The sequence below is a fragment of the Platichthys flesus genome, chromosome 2, assembly GCF_949316205.1.
Source record: "Platichthys flesus chromosome 2, fPlaFle2.1, whole genome shotgun sequence".
Taxonomy (NCBI): domain Eukaryota; kingdom Metazoa; phylum Chordata; class Actinopteri; order Pleuronectiformes; family Pleuronectidae; genus Platichthys; species Platichthys flesus.
This window is the reverse complement of record NC_084946.1, coordinates 14,095,150-14,108,954: the sequence shown is the minus strand read 5'-3', so window position 1 is coordinate 14,108,954 and position 13,805 is coordinate 14,095,150. Positions and strand designations below refer to the sequence as shown.

General features: G+C 42.2%; 3 protein-coding genes across 8 annotated transcripts in view; 1 reads left to right on the top strand and 2 right to left on the bottom strand.

Annotated features, from left to right (window-relative positions):
- Nucleotides 1-3,175, top strand: part of LOC133965279 (retinoic acid receptor gamma-A-like) — a 34,932-nt gene extending 31,757 nt beyond the window's left edge. For both annotated transcript variants that reach the window (XM_062399755.1, XM_062399762.1), the window contains one exon: nucleotides 321-3,175. In XM_062399755.1, coding sequence (XP_062255739.1) covers nucleotides 321-667 — 347 coding nt within the window. In that variant the 3' untranslated portion in view covers nucleotides 668-3,175. The remainder of the gene's footprint in view (nucleotides 1-320) is intronic.
- Nucleotides 3,176-3,360: 185 nt separating this feature from the next.
- On the bottom strand, nucleotides 3,361-9,340 carry calcoco1b (calcium binding and coiled-coil domain 1b). 5 transcript variants are annotated; one of them, XM_062399716.1, is made up of 14 exons: nucleotides 9,200-9,340; nucleotides 8,511-8,654; nucleotides 8,297-8,399; nucleotides 7,906-8,120; nucleotides 7,587-7,799; nucleotides 7,338-7,486; nucleotides 7,183-7,252; nucleotides 6,635-6,889; nucleotides 6,417-6,542; nucleotides 6,034-6,129; nucleotides 5,092-5,179; nucleotides 4,838-4,998; nucleotides 4,252-4,331; nucleotides 3,361-3,972 (listed from the first exon to the last, which is right to left on the bottom strand). In XM_062399716.1, the coding sequence occupies exons 1-14, from the start codon at nucleotides 9,260-9,262 to the stop codon at nucleotides 3,945-3,947; spliced, it is 1,791 nt and encodes a 596-aa protein (XP_062255700.1). In that variant the 5' UTR covers nucleotides 9,263-9,340; the 3' UTR covers nucleotides 3,361-3,944. The 5 variants fall into 5 exon arrangements, with proteins under 5 accessions (XP_062255700.1, XP_062255708.1, XP_062255715.1 ...); XM_062399724.1 differs by having other exon boundaries at nucleotides 9,205-9,225; XM_062399731.1 differs by lacking the exon at nucleotides 6,034-6,129.
- Nucleotides 9,341-10,941: 1,601 nt separating this feature from the next.
- smug1 (single-strand-selective monofunctional uracil-DNA glycosylase 1) lies at nucleotides 10,942-13,379 on the bottom strand. The gene is made up of 2 exons (XM_062399704.1): nucleotides 12,860-13,379; nucleotides 10,942-12,046 (listed from the first exon to the last, which is right to left on the bottom strand). Exons 1-2 carry the CDS (start codon nucleotides 13,205-13,207, stop codon nucleotides 11,516-11,518), a joined length of 879 nt encoding a protein of 292 aa, XP_062255688.1. The 5' UTR covers nucleotides 13,208-13,379; the 3' UTR covers nucleotides 10,942-11,515.
- Between the last annotated feature and the right edge of the window lie 426 nt (nucleotides 13,380-13,805).

Genomic DNA, 13,805 nt, shown 5'->3' with positions numbered 1-13,805 from the left:
GGATATTTATATTTTTGTATCTGACTCAAGTCTTGTATTGGAACGAGAATAAATAATCAAATAATATTCATCTAACCCATATTTCAGTGTAAAGTGTAAATGAATAAAATATTTTCACCTTGAATAAGAATCATGGAAGAATAGTTCTGTTGAATAGACTAAACCATCATCTGCATATTGTATGAATGCCATGGAAGGAGTTTGTTCTCCTCAACTTGGATGAAACTTGTGAATGATTTGTTTGGATAATGGATGCTGTCTATTAGGCTTCCTCCTCTTTTCATAACATAACAATTAAATAAGTCTCCATGTGCCTTTAGGTGCAGAGAGAGCCATCACACTGAAGACAGAGATTCCAGGGCCCATGCCTCCTCTCATCAGGGAGATGCTGGAGAACCCCGAAGCTTTTGAGGACAGCAGTGATTCAGGGGACAGTGCAGCCGCAGCTGAACCCCCAGCTGAACCCCCAACTGCACCCTCCGCCGCTCCCGCCATTCAAGCCATCAAGCAAGAGGAAAAAGCCACGTATGAGTCGGCCGTCGAAGAGGAAGAGGAGGAGGAAGAGGACGACTACTGGGACGAGGAAAGAGAGCGAGGGCTGGACAGTGACGGGGAGCTGTGGGGAGAGGCGGCCGCGATGAAAGCCGTGACTGGGAAAGCACAGTGAGAGAAACACAATGACGCTGCTTCCTCTTCCCCCGGGTCACTGAGCCGCCACCCAGCAACATCTCCGAGAAAACCTCATGATATCAGGCTCTTATATAGAAACATGTGGCATACAGCACATATTTACATATACTGTACATATACCGGACTGAGATTAAAAAATGTGTTTTAATCAGCAGAGGAAACAAGGAATGGTAGAAGCTAAAGCACTAAATGTCAGTGGATGGAGGAGAGCGCCATTTAAAACTCGCTGTGCCAAAATGAGACTGTCTAAAAGATATTTCAAAAGTGTTTTGTCCACACGGGGAGGAACGAGAGGCGGTGGACAGAAGAAATGCACTCCTCTATAAGGGCTATGCTGTGTATAAAATTGATGGTAAAATGCATTGGAGCAACCGATCTCTACACGATGGAGTCCATATGCCGCAAATGTCTTCTCAAAATTCCTTTTATTCCTATTCAGAGATATGCTTCTTATTTTTTTATTGTATGGTTTTTGTCCTAAGCATGTACACATTTCTGTGTTTTTGTCTTCATGCCTGTTTGTGGGACTGTTTTTATATCTTCACTTACTCCTGCTCATATTTGACGCGACTCACATGTTTTTTAAGCTTAAGTGTCTAATTTTATGCGTTTGTGCTTTAGTGGACACAGTAAAAACAGTAATAGCAAATATCATAGGACAGAGCATAGCAAGAGCAGGACTCAAACTCACAATGTGACAAGCACATTGGTATGTAAATAAATCTATGAATCCACAAAATCATGTTGAAGAGAATAATCCTGTGATTTCAACTCTGGTGCTTTTGATCCAAATAAGATTTTGAGATAGAATGCAAAAGAAATACAGGGACAAAATTCCGCCTCTCAACAAGAACCAACACTTTAATAAAGGGGTAGATTTCATGTCAATCTCAGGTTGATTGTATCAGGGTCTCGTCTCACCTGTCGTAAAAAAGTAAGAATAGTTGGTAGGAACGCTCTGGTGTAACTTCCTCATCTTCAAAGGAAAAATCTTCTTACATCAAGTAGCAGGAAAGTTGTTGACTCCGATGTATTCGCTCTTTGTACATTAACCAGGTACAGGTAAGCCATATGAAATTAATTTTGTAAGAATGGGCAAATACAATTAACTAAACAGACAAAACCCTTAAAAGCTGTTTACGTCACAGAAAACCTCAGGTGTGTATCTGTATGTGTGTGTGTGAGTGTGTGTAACTGAGAGCATTTAAGAATACATAGAGTGATGTTACTGACGCTAATCCACAGCGAGCATCTATGCAAAAGTAAAATTGGCATATCTTAAAAATGCACACAAAATGGGCTTTATTGCAAAAAAAGTAAACAGAAAGAAAGAAGGCATTCCCCTGAAGACGTCTGGTGTACAAGCTGATCTAAAACTACAGTGATGGCAACTAATATTGAACTTGAAATCTCTGACGCAGCAGCCGTCCAACAAAATCAAATGTTGGAAACAAATCTTTTCCATTGGACGACCGGCCACGCTGAAGTTTAGGAACCACGGTTTCACATGATGTGTGTTCATGTCTGCTGTAATGACTGATGCAACCAACGTGGATTTTGTAATAAATACCTATAATCTGCTTTTCATTGAAACGTTACAAGTTTTTTTTTTTTCATGTAACATATATGAAGTCATTGTTTGTGTAATGAAATTCAGTGCACTCTGTCTTATTGGAATCTTCCACCAGCACGTCCTTCCTCTCGGCATAAATCATTGAAACATGCTCGATGTACTTTAACAATATGAGGGATAAAATTAGTTTCACATAACCGGCTCCTATATTATCACTGTGACAATAAACCACCTGCCAACTCTACATACAATGTTATTTTGTATTTAAATATGTTTCTATATCATATAATCATCATAATCTATGATTAATAGTTTTCCATTGTTCAAAACTGTTCCTCTTCTCTCATTTGAGCTGGTGCAATAAAAAGCCTTTGAGGAGACCAAAAACATGTGTAAATAAAAAAAAAGACCAAAGACAGATATTACATTATTATTGGATTAAAAAACAAAATAACTCAAGAAAATTAAATATGAGAGCCAATGATACATGGATGAATAATGAACTGTGGGCTGCAAGAGATTCATCATGATCTCAATGACGTTCAAAGCTGGAATCATTTTATCTCTGTATTTTATGCTTTTAATTGTTTTCTCATTTCTTTTTATCTGATGTCTTTTTTTGTATCCACAGACTCTGTAGTGTACAAATAACGTGTTCATGTTCAGGGATTCACACACCTCACAAGCTCTGCTTCAGGTGGACTTGAACCAAAATAGCTCTGATACATATTCACACACACACACACACACACACACACACACACACACACACACAAATAATATATCTGCTCTTCTTCAAACATTTTCACGTAAAGTTAATACCTTTTTTGTCAATTTGTTGCTTATTGTTTGCTCTGTTGTTATTTGTTGATTTATTCCGTTGTATTTTTATAAAGGATCTTTTTGTTCTCAGATCTCTCACTGTCTTCTTTAACTTCACTCCACACACAAGCACGAGTCACTACAAGACTTTCATTGTACAATATTTATTCTTTCTATGAGAATATATATATATATATATATATTTCCTATATATATATATAAAACGTTAAACATCAATATTAAGAAGTGGGAGGTCACATATTTCAACCCTGTGGTATTCATGATAATATTTTATTTAAGAAACTCACATCTCTCCGTCTGACATTCTGCTCGACAAGCTGCAACACAACATTTCACACGTCTGTAACACACACCCACACGTTTGACATGCTTTCAGGATTCACACGCACATGCAGAGGTGAGGGGCTGATACATCTCCAAACATACCACCAAAATGAGATGTACTCCCCTTAATTCTAACTAATTATTACACACTTTGACATTTTCCAACAACAGATACACACATCCACATTTCAATCTAAAAATGTTGCACAACAATAATTTAGACTCCAAGTTTTACTGGAGTTACGAACTCATTAACTCTAAACCACGAAGAAAAACAAATTTCACACCAATAAAATTAAGTTTAAATAAGTAAATTCTGGGCACATGAGTATAAAACATTGTGCCATGTTTTCTTTAAATTCAGGCACTCGCAATGTAAACTATATTCTGATCTTTGTAAAGGCCTATTTTCTACATGAGCATAATAAAACAACAATAAAATGATCAGAAAATGTTCAAGTTTCGTACGATGGGGCTCAAAAAGCAACCTGCCATCCAGGCGTGCTTCTCTGTGTTACCACACGGGGGAGTCAGCCAGGTCACTGCAGAGAGAGGGAGGATGGAAAGTCTTCAGACAGGATGAACTTCAACAGTAGCATCAACTCACTGTTCCACTGCTCCTCCTCTTTATTATCTTTATTTGTATTTTCTATTACTAAGTGTGAAGTGAGTGAGCAACAGCTTTTATAGAACAACAACCAATCAGTCAATGAGTCAGGAGGGAGGGAGGGAGGGAGGGTGTGAAGGTGTGTGTGTGTGTGTGTGTGTGTGTGTGTGTGTGTGTGTGTGTGTGTGTGTGTGTGTGTGTTTGTGTGTGTCACCTCAGGACAGGGTCGATGAGTTCAGGGAGGATCAGTTGCTTCCGTTCATTTGCCTGAATCTCGTGCAGCATCTCCACACCCTGAGTTCAAAGACAGAGGAATGTCTAATACCTATCTCTGAAATACAAGGTTAGGGTACAGCTTTTATTTGATTTGCAGGATAATTTATCTTGATATACACTCCTTAGTTTTATAAGAATCTGAATCAGATTTTCTAAATTAATTACTTTTAATTATGAATATGGCAAAATAAGGCATAATTACACATTCATATCAAAAAAGCAGCCACTGCTTTTCTTATGCCCTGTGATCCGCTGACGCCCGGTCCACGGTGAACCCCACCTCTCGCCTACTGTCTACTGAATAGCTCCAGCTCGTCAGATTACACTCCACAGATTTAAATTTTATCTAAATTTAAAATTGCATGTTTTTCCATGTCTCACCATCCAACCCAGGTGTTCAACAGTGGAGCTGGAGCAGAAACTCACAGGCGCTCTAACAGGAAACTATAGTCAAATATTTGCCTGCTTGAAACTGTATGCGGTGGTAATCCCTGCTGGGTTTAGATGTCAATAGGTTGGCATACCTGCGTGTCATAGGCCGGTGTGTTGTCTTTGCTCTGGTTGTGTGTCTCAGCGCAGATCTCAGCTCTATGGGACTGTCCCAGGTGAGTGAGCAGGAAAATAGGTGAACTCACTGATCTGGGGGAAGCTGGGGATGGAACTTTCTTCTCCTCAGTGACAGGAGCTGTTTGAATCAATATAGACTCTTTACTTAAGGGTCCACTCAAGTGCAGGGGGATAGAAAGGCTGTGTCCTGTCTAAAGATTGCATTACTCACAGACAGATGTGGGAATCTTTTCATTTGATTTATTTTCTGGAACAATCCCCAACCTCTGCTCTAACTGGTGGATGTAGCTCACCAGGTCCTGCAAGTGTCCGATATCAAATCCGTTGAGGAGATCAAGAAGAACAGACGAAGAATTTCATGACTCGAGTATAATGGAGCGGCCATCTCATCTCATTTTGTGAGTTTATGAAAGTGTTGTTCTAAAGATGTGTGCACATTTGGTTCTGATGGTCATCAGGTTCTTAGACAACTATGTGCAGGTCTAGCTATACTTTTATTTCTCTGCTGTTTTGCTTTGTTAGACAGTTTTCTATTTTTGGAGAAACAAAGAAGAAAACTAAAAAAGGCATTTCTGAAGAAATAGGGTGGAAATGAGCTTCTTGTGAACTGTTACGTTGGATACATTTGAAAAATAAAACTAACATTTCGTAATGTTTTGGCTGAATACTGGTTGGTATCAATAAATGTTAAACTACCGCCATCTACTGGGCATTGCTCAGTATGGAGAGCGCACTTCAGACCTTTCAAAAAACAAATCACTGAATAGAATTTATAAAGGAATATGTATAAATAAAAGTACTCCCATTAACCCAAAAATGGTCACATTGGTGGAAACCCTGCCAGTTGCAAAGTATAGACAACAATCATATAAACTTTAAAAGTGTTGCATAAAGGCACAGCAAAAAATGTTGGGGTGTAGAAAGATGGAGAATATTATTTAAATTGTGTTCGTGCACTTTGACATTTGCCAGCGGTGACAGATTTGGTAGCAGTGCAGACGTAACAACAGCCACTCTCCAAACATGTAAAGAGCTAAAGCTGAAATCAGATGTTGTGATGATACATTCTGGTGACGTATGAAGATCTATCTAGTGAAGAAATACGTTAGAGATGAATATGAACTGCACTTGGGAGCTGGTGTTAATCGCTTGCCTGCTTCTCAAGCTGCTCCTCCTCTCTCTCCGTGTGGAGCCTCCTCAGACTGGCCCTCAACGTCTGCAGCTCTCGCCCTGCATCAGCCAGCAGCACCTACAGGGGGCAGCATCAGCACTAGCATCACCATCAAACTGAGAATATCCTAGAACGACCGCACATCTGATCTGACTTGTCCTCTTACCTACTGTAGGTCACATGATGGTGAGAAGAATTGTTTGCTCATCGTTCACGAAAGCTTTTCTATTTGTACCGCCATGTGAGTAATAAAAGAAGTGTGCTGAACTCTGGCATCGTTCTCCAGTTACCAAAAATGTAACCTCAGGATCGCAGCTGACGCAGCTTTGCGGCACACAAGCAGTTATATATAAATATATACTTACTCGATTGCAATCTCTCTCATTCCCAAGCTTGATTTCTAGTTTCTCCCTTTCCATCCTCTCCTCCTGGAGCCATTCCTCCTTCCTCTCCATCTCACAACTCAGTTCTTGCAATTTATCTTTGTCTGCCTGCATCAAAACAAAAAGACACACAGGAGGTTGTTAATTACAGCCACAGATTTATCCCGGCTGTGCAGGATGATGCTCTGCAGTGTCCTCACCTCTGCTCCATGTTTGGAGGCCTCTCTCTCCAGGGCCCAGTTGGCTCGCTCCTCCCTGAGGACCAGGTTCTCCTCAGACAGCTGCAGGGTGAGCTGGGCCACCTGCAGCCGGGCTTGGTGCAGGTCGGTGTGGCTGTGGGCCTGACGGGTGGCCAGCTCCCTCAGCTCCCGGCGCACGCTCTCGTTTACATGTTCGGCAACATCCAGACGCTCCTGGAGCCCTCGCACCTCCACCAGGCCAGCCTCGTTGTCCACCTGAACGAAGACGAAGTAAGGACAACTATTAAGAAATAGTAGAAGGGGACCGATATATCCTGGCTGTCACGATTCTGGAATGGATCCGCCACACTACGGAGCATGAAAGTTAGACGATGCAAAACAAATGTGCTCACTCCCACTGCTGATAGGATGACACCTAAACATCTAGGTCTGGCCTGGTTCCCAGTACTTCTAGGTTCCCAGTAACTTCTAGGTTTCTTGCCCTCAACAGACCTGTGTGTCCTCTATCCCCCTTTCAAGCTACTTGAGAAGAAGCATCAACCAATCACCTGCAGAGTTTTTCTCTTTTCCTCATTGTGCTTCATTTGAGTGGACATTTTCTTCAGTCTCTCCTTCAGCCTGTAAGCAAAACAGATTTGTTTAAGGATCCAGGAACCACACAGAGCCAAGACCAAGGTTGGTCAAAGATGTCTCAAACACTCGCCTTTCTGTTTCCATGTTAGCCTCGTTCTCCCTCTCAGTCAGAGCTTTGACCTCTTCCTCCAGGTCTCTGATTCGCTGCTCAGTCTCAGACTTGTCCGTCACAAGTTTGCTCAGTTCAGACGTCAGGTTTTCTTGACTGTACCTTGCATCCTTTAGAGAAATAGGATACATATATTGAATTAATAGATTCCTTATCACGTGTCAATCATTTTGGGTGTGTTAAAGCTCTGGCATCATGACTGATCTATACCTTGTGTTTTCCCTCCATCTTCTTCAACTTGTCACAATTCTGTCGCAGGTCGTCTCTCAGCATTGAGATCTCCTCCCTCATTTCTTCTCTTTCATTCTCCCACTCCACCTGTAATGTCTTACTGGTCTCTTTCTCCTCATGCGTCTCCTTTTTCGTGGCATCCAGAGCCTGCTGTAAACTTGCCTGTTTTTTCAAGCATTCCTCCAGTCGACTCTGTTCACAACAAAAGGGGGATAACAAGGTGGTTTGCATTGTATAATTGTATCTCAGTGGAGAGGAGGGTTGCCTATTTGCAGAGCTGGAGTTTTCTCCTTTGTACCTGCAGCAGCTCGGCCTTGGGGATGACCAGGAGCAGGTCCTCCTCTCTCTCCTCTCCGTCCTCCTCCTCGCCTCGTTCCTCTGTCAGAGTCTCCATCTCCTCCAGCGGTTTGGGAGTACAGAAGTTGAAGGGTCGACTAGAGCCACACACCTCTCCTGATTTGTCCACGTACACAAACTGAAACTCCATGTCACCAGGGCGGGGCAGGTAATATGCTGTATGGAGCAGACATGTATTTCAGTTATTCCTTTCAATTTAGTTATTCTGTTTTTCTTAAAACGAGCAACACCGGCACACTGACCACACATCCAACTGTCAGACGAGAAACTGCAAGTGGCACTTTATGCCCTGTTGAACTTAATATTATTTCCATGTTATGCTGAATTCTCACCTTGGAAAAGTGCACAGCAGTTTACATCGGTTCCCTCGGTGTATCCCTCAGGAGCAAGGGCCCATGTGTATGTGAAATACTGTTTCAATGAAGACCAGCCCACCTGTAACACAACAGGGAACACACTTTAGGCCACAAACCACACAAATGCTTGTGTACAAGTAAGGTAAGGCCGTGAGGGGTTGGGGGTTGTTCCAAAGTGTTGTGAATATACCTCAAAAATGCCAATCCAGTCACTGCTGCTCCACTGATGGTCAGAGGTCAGGCTGTAGTGGCACTCCACTCTGGATTGGGGGAAGTACAGTTGCCCCACATTGCGAAACACCACTGTGGATTGTTTATCCATGGGATCAGGACGCTGTGAGAGAACATAACGAAATGAGGTGATAGTGAAATGTGCTCCAGTTTCAGTCTGGAGGAAAACAGCTGATGAAAGTTGATAGCGGAGTCAGTTCAGGAATGCAGCATGGGCAGAGAACCGGCCGGCTTTAGCTTTGCAATGTGTTTATCAACAACAAACTCATATGGCTATAAATGCACTGAGTAATACCATTTCATTTCTGAAACACTAAAGATATTAGAGGAGGCTTCTTTGTAGCTGTAGCACTGTAGGAATCATCTTTTGAATTATTGAAACAACAAACAAAAAAAAATCACAAACTATATCAAAAGATACAGATTCATGGACATTTAAAGCTAAATGTGCCTTAATAATTACTCTCAAATGTGTAAAATGCATTTTCAGACCTTACACATCAATGTGGCCTTTTGTTACTAATCTAACTACATACATTTCTATCTGCTACTACTGAGTAAATATTGCTTTCTAGGATCATTCAAATAAAGGTTTGCTTGGATTTAATACATGAATGAACTATGAGGTGAGGAGGTTTTTAATCTTACCTTACTCTGCTGAGAAATGGATGTGCTGCTGTTTCTGCTGCCTCCTGAAGTAGATGTGGGCATCAGTCTGTGGCACAGTGATGAACACTCCGGTCAGGCGCAACACTTTCACAACATCTCCTCAGCCATATGAACCCCCCCCCCCCCCCCCCCCCCCCCTCCGAGTTAAATGAGTTAACACTGGGTGACTCATGGGAAATGCAGTTCATGGTATCATAGCTCCACGTGTGGCAAAGTCACGCTGGACTTCAACTCCCATTAGTTAACACAGATTATAAGACACAGGATCTGCTGCTGCTGCTCATCACAGTTCTTAGTAGAAGCTGGAAGGGGGGGGTGACAACAGGTGTGTGGGGGGGGCATCCTCTAGGCCTAAATATTCCTCTTCATAACAACTTCAGTCACCTCACAATACCAAAATCAGCAGATTGTTAAAATAAACCAGCAGATAAACCCACAGTATGAGGCAGAAGTTGAATGTGTGATTCGGATGTTGACGTTTCTTTTGTTTACTCTTTGAAAAGACAATAACCGACCGAACGAGTCAAACGATCTATAATTAGTTTGAGATTCATCAGTCACCGTGTTTCAGTAACTTGGATGCAGCCTACATTTATGGAAGAGTCTATGAGCTGTTTTATTTTGTTTATGCTACATCATCAGTGATTGTGAAATACTTGCAATCCCAGTGGTGAACACTTGGTGGCAGTTTAGTTTTCGCACAAACCCCCTTGCAACAAGTGGTTGGTGGTTTTGGTGTGCGTTTTGGGATTGACATTGAAAGTAGAGAAAAAAACACAAGATGAAAAGAACACATTTCGTCAGAGAAGCAGTTGAAGGCTGCAGAGTGGAGCTGATATTTGAACATGTCACCATCAGATGTAAACAACATAAAAAAACATGGATGATGGTTCAATTCTGTTTAGCTTCTTCAGGGGGATCATGTCTGATCGAGCGTCAGGTCAGTTGAGGTCATATCTGAGGGACATTTGGAAACTAGAAACTGATCCTCTTAACAAATCGGACCCTGATTTGGGACGATAGGGTTGTCAGTCAATCACTTGTTCCACAAAAGTTTCTATCCAAAGTGGTTTACAACAGAGGGACAACACTAAAGCTTCAAGACAGTGGGTGAACTTAAAGAATCAAGTTCTAAAGTCAATGTGTTGGAGATGAGGTAAAGAGGTGCAGAGAAAGTGCACAGAAAGTGGAAGTTAGGAGTGTTTTAAAGAGAGGGTTGAAGATAGGGACAACCTGACAACATCTGATCTCACGCTCGTTTCACTATTGGGAAACAAGATGAGAAGAGTCTGGACTGTGATTGAGGGGCGACTTGTCACAGCAGGAAAAATACAGGTGTCATAAGATTAAAAATATCTTCCTAATATTCAAGTGTCCCAGTGAACCCTGTTGGTGAGACAGATCCAGCATATCCTATACTTATACCCTGAGAGTGAAGCATCTACATTTAAGTCAGCCATCATTTTATTACATTCATGGTTAAAAAAAGCTTTTCTACTATGACTGAAAATAATGCACATGTCCAACACTTAAACTTTCACTAAGCATGCTAACACTTAGCATGATTCATCAACTTGCTGAATGGGATCATATTAGCAACTGATAAATATCAGCCTGCATCGATGGAGCACCAGAGGTAAACAACCATGACAAACAATTGTATTTCATTATTCTGTATTTAATTTAACAGGACATTCAGAGGGTCAAGGATTAGTGGAATGTACATAAACAAAGAATTTATAAAGTATAAGAAAGAATACAATATTTTATAAAAATAAATGACAACAAAAAAGTTATCTGCAGTATTTTAACATAAACAATGTTTATAAGTATTTTTGTAGTTAAGAGGTTGTGTTACTGAGGCTTTTTCTAAACGAATCCAGTCAGGCTAATACATATCTGGACATGTATATTGAACACACGCACATACTCATTTTAAGTATGGGGACAATTCTTTAAAATACAGTTTTAACAAATGTAATCAAAGGCTTTTTGACAGAAACTTATAAAACAGAGACCCCTGAGTTTTTCCTTATATGTAAAAATGATATAAAGCACCGTATAGTTACATCAGTGTAGAAAGTAGAAAGAAAAGAACCGGGTGCCATGATCAAACCTTGCTTCTATAAATAAAACCACCCAAAGATGAACAGATGTTTGCTGATGTGTTTACAGCATTAGTTATTAGTGTCCTATGAACTCTTAGTGGAGCTGTTAGCTGCCATCGTCAGCGAGGCTGATATGTTTGATCACTCACAGACAAACAAACTGAGCCTGATCTTGGGTCTGAATAGTTTATGTGTTGTTCAGCAGCGATAACAAACCCAGTTCTGCCAGTTTGGTTCTGGCTACATCCTCCCAGCCTTTATTAGCGAGTGGGTTCCTAGGGGACGGATGCATGATGCCCTCGACCCGCACATTGACACCTGCAGCAGAGAGCGCTCGCCGCGCCCGCTGCTCTGCTACCCTTCCAACCCCGATCACCATGGAGACACCCAGCGCCTCCACCACCTGGCACAGTGCTATGTCACACAGGGCGAGGAGGGCCTCCCGCTCAGCGGCAGGAAGCTCAGGGGGAGTCAGATTCTTCCCGCTGGCGCTTATGAAAATCAGCGGGCAAAGGTTGTGCACAAAGCAGTGACGAAAGAAGAGCCCAGGTTCACCGCACAGCTTTCTGAATAAGCCCCAGAAACGTGCACCGCTCACTTCCCTCTGGGTACAGGCCAGACCCGTGATCCGTCGCTTCGGATGCTCGTCATGAGGGCGACCAACCTCGCCTTCAATCTTCAGCCATTCAACCACTGTCTTCACTTCACCGAAGGGGACCTGGGGACAGAGGGAAAATATCCTTTAAACAGCAGCTTGATCCCTGAACCACTTGTTTGCAGCAGAAAACTAACGTACAGAGATATTTAATGTTGTTGATTGATTCAGGCCCAGATCTCGAAATTTCAGTGCTGAACGTTTGAAATCAACACTTTGTGGTAAATAAGAAAGGGGGCACCCCCTTCTGGTTGAAACTTGGCTAGTGTAATTCAACTGGAGGCAGGGGGCATATCTGATGTATCTCTTCACTGTGTTTGCACAATGCAGTAAAAATATGATTTATTTGTATTGCTATCGATAATTATATTGGGATAATTATTGATATTGTTTAGTTTCTCAGCCCAAGTTAAGCTGGGTCCACATCCTTAAGTGACCGGATTTCAGCTGATTCAACAGTTCCCACAATGACCAGTGGAGAGAAACCTCCAACAGAACCAGACTGTGTGGGAAGTGGGCATCTGCCTCGCCCGGTTGGGGTGAGATGAGATTAATTGGGGAGAGAGGAGAGGTGAGTGGAAAAGAGGGGAGCGAAGAGAGAAATGAATTAATATTAGTGATGGCTATTTATGTAATGATGCCAATTGATAATAGCGGCATCAGTTGATAATAATAAGAAGAAGAAGAAGAAGAAGAAGAAGAAGAGGTGTTTAAAAGGAAATGCAAAAGGAAAAGGAAAAAGTGCACAGCTGTTGTTGGAATGGTGTTGTTCTTCATGTAACAGTTGTGTCCCAGTTCTAACCGAGGCTTGTTGTTGTTGTTGTTTACTTTGTGGACACGCCCTCAGCATGTAATGTGAGTATCCCGGTTGCTCACCCCAGTCTGCGCCATGCCGAAGGGTCCCGGGTTCATTCCCAGGAACAGCACCCTCTGCCCGGGCTGACAGAACTTCTCCACGTAGCAGCGGTGCGTGTCCCAGGCGTACTCCAGCGGGTTGTAGATGTACCGGACCGGCTCGCTGAAGCTCAGCTGCCGGAGGTGGGTGTTCAGTTCCAGCTCCACCTGCAGGAACCTGGTGGACGAGGGGGGGGAGGAGGAGGAGGAGGGGGCCGTGGTGACCCGCGGCACCGGTTTAAATCCCCCTTCACACAAAGCCAGCGGCTGGTCTCCATCTTTACAACCGCGGTCAGCCGAACACTGCGCCGCGCTGCTGTCAGTGGACATGTTCAGCTGCAGGCGAACAAACCCACTTCCTCTTCGTCCGGTCAAAGCATTTACTTTGTCTTCGTCAGGTTTGATGATGTATTGATGCTGTTTGTCTTCTGATCTCGAGCCTTTGTTTATCAAAAACAACACTTCCTCGTCCAGGCGCTACATTTTCTTCTTCTGCGTCCTCCTGCGCTCTCAGGGCGGCGGCTGCCCTCTGCAGCAACACTGCTGTCATTACAGCCTTAATCTCGTAGTATAAATTAAAGGTTCAGTGTATGGAATTTACTGATATCTGCACGTGGTTAAATACCTCTCATTTCAAGAAGCCCTTAATTCATGACATTTATTTAATTGACCATATATTTTTAAAACATTTATCTAAATATGTTATTATAATGAAATCCAGGTTTAATCTGTCCTTGAAAGATCTCAATGTAGCCTACAAGAAACAACCTAACGTCTGTTATCCTTTCCCCATTTGGTTTTAACTTCCAGTATATGGATATCTATTATGTAATAATATATAGTTATTTTTACATTGAATTTATCTTATATAGCTTATATCAGTAGCGGTGAACTCTCCTGTGGGTAGCAAGGTGTTAAGTATGTCAAC

What these genes read in the sequence shown, in the direction of transcription:
- calcoco1b (XM_062399716.1), bottom strand. Translation starts at nt 9,262, where the DNA reads ATGCCCACATCTACTTCAGGAGGCAGCAGAAACAGCAGCACATCCATT. An exon ending in CCAAGGCCGAGCTGCTGCAG is followed by an intron (nt 7,800 to 7,905) that starts GTACAAAGGAGA and finishes TGTTGTGAACAG; the next exon opens with AGTCGACTGGAGGAATGCTT. An exon ending in ATGAGAGAGATTGCAATCGA is followed by an intron (nt 6,130 to 6,416) that starts GTAAGTATATAT and finishes TGCCCCCTGTAG; the next exon opens with GTGCTGCTGGCTGATGCAGG.
- smug1 (XM_062399704.1), bottom strand. Translation starts at nt 13,207, where the DNA reads ATGTCCACTGACAGCAGCGCGGCGCAGTGTTCGGCTGACCGCGGTTGT. An exon ending in TCGGCATGGCGCAGACTGGG is followed by an intron (nt 12,047 to 12,859) that starts GTGAGCAACCGG and finishes CTCTGTCCCCAG; the next exon opens with GTCCCCTTCGGTGAAGTGAA.